Genomic DNA, 1,705 nt, shown 5'->3' on the forward strand with positions numbered 1-1,705 from the left:
TAACGTCGAACGAGCAAAGTGAACCGATGCAATGCGGCGCTCTGGTCAACTTGCAGTTTGCCCTGAATTGAATGTAGCTGAACGGACTGAGTTTCAAGTTAGCTTGGAGTCAAATAAACGGTTAGAAGAGAACATTTAAGACTTCCATAAGAGTACTGCTATTGGTATTGATGTGGATGAACAATGCAAGAAAAACCCTTGCCCATTAAAGTGGAATACCAACCTTTCCGAAGAAATTCGAAACACGGCCTTCACATCTCATGTTGGACCCTCAATCTGGCGTAGAATTGAATCTTGATATCGTACAACCCCTTACTCGGCATGGTATTGTGCTGTGTATTGTGAATGCACCGACATTCCTAGAGATAGTGGATACCATTCGCAACGCACCAAAAACGCACCCATTTCCATACCGACATATATTGCCTAGTGAACTAGTACCTACCTTATACAAGATGGCGATAAAGGATCCTATCGAGATCATAGTAACACTCTCTCTGTGTGGTGGGACCTTGGCTATGGATGGTGCAACTGTAATGAGAGAAGAACTTATCAACATAGTGGGGAAGCTCGGGGATCGCGATAGTCCCTTGCCATATGCCAGTCTGAATAACAAGCCATATACATCCTTGGGCGAGAAGAAGACCGAACAGTTGTATGCTGATGCCGTAGTCCACGTCGTAAAACGGCTGCCTTATGGTATGGTGGCAGATACTTGTTCGTATTTGTGTCTGATATAGTAGACACTATAGAGTGTTACTGGCCGATCGTAGAAACCGCACTGCCATGGGAATCATGTGCGTTTGATTCGATACACGTACAGCATCTCGTGCTGCTTCAGGTATGTGAAATTTCTTGAGTGGTCGAGATATTATACTGTGGTCTTCTAGATATCTCATGGTTCAGATTGACCACTATACAAATAAGCACAGAGGTCGACAAATTAGGCTATGCAAAACTACAACGATGAGGCTCGCAAAGCTGTTGTATATATCGTACAGTCTTTTGGAATTGAAGGACGGACTCTAAAGATCGCCAAGGCATTTCTGCTATTTTTCGAGATTTCACAGCTATTGTTGAGCCTGAGATTAGTGGACAAGTCTGGAGATTACCCTAAACATATTACCTCCTACACTTATGATTATGCGTCTAGCTGATTGTATGTGACCAGCTGTATCCAAAATATAGGGATACTTGACGGAAGAGAAATTAATATGAAAAAGCCCAACTATAACAACAGGGGATTCAAATGACTTGGCAGACCAAGTACTATCCAGAAATCTCGACTACATAGTGAACTGTCAATTTGTGCGCAATAACAAATTTTAAAGAGCAGCATTTACCTTAGACCTGGCCTATACAGACGCCAATCCACGAAATTCCAAAAGTTTACACGAAATTCTTCGACGAACAATGCAGGCTTACCCCTGAGATGATGATGATCAAGAGGCAGTATTTAGTACACCAATAGGGGCCCTAGCTCAGGTAAAGGGTGCTGACAGGACGTGAGCTACGGGAGAGTTTGTGTGAAGTGGAGGTTATTTACCTGAAGTACCAGACATCCCCTTGTGTGCGTTCCTCAAAAAGAGTAGCGAATAAAATTATGCGCTGAAATCCCAAGATAGCTCAGGAAAGTAAAACCCTCTGGATGACGATAAGGAAATTGCTACAACCCTTTCATAGATAGGGATATGGGTGGGGTATG

At 43.1% G+C, this 1,705-nt stretch overlaps 1 protein-coding gene across 1 annotated transcript; it reads left to right on the plus strand.

Moving 5' to 3' along the window:
• Positions 1-260: 260 nt before the first annotated feature.
• On the plus strand, positions 261-740 carry SARC_05872 (hypothetical protein; the record flags this gene model as incomplete). The annotated part of the gene is made up of 1 exon (XM_014300246.1): positions 261-740. The coding sequence occupies one exon, from the start codon at positions 261-263 to the stop codon at positions 738-740; it is 480 nt and encodes a 159-aa protein (XP_014155721.1).
• Positions 741-1,705: the final 965 nt, after the last annotated feature.

The sequence above is a fragment of the Sphaeroforma arctica genome (genome assembly GCF_001186125.1).
Source record: "Sphaeroforma arctica JP610 unplaced genomic scaffold supercont1.395, whole genome shotgun sequence".
NCBI lineage: Eukaryota > Ichthyosporea > Ichthyophonida > Sphaeroforma > Sphaeroforma arctica.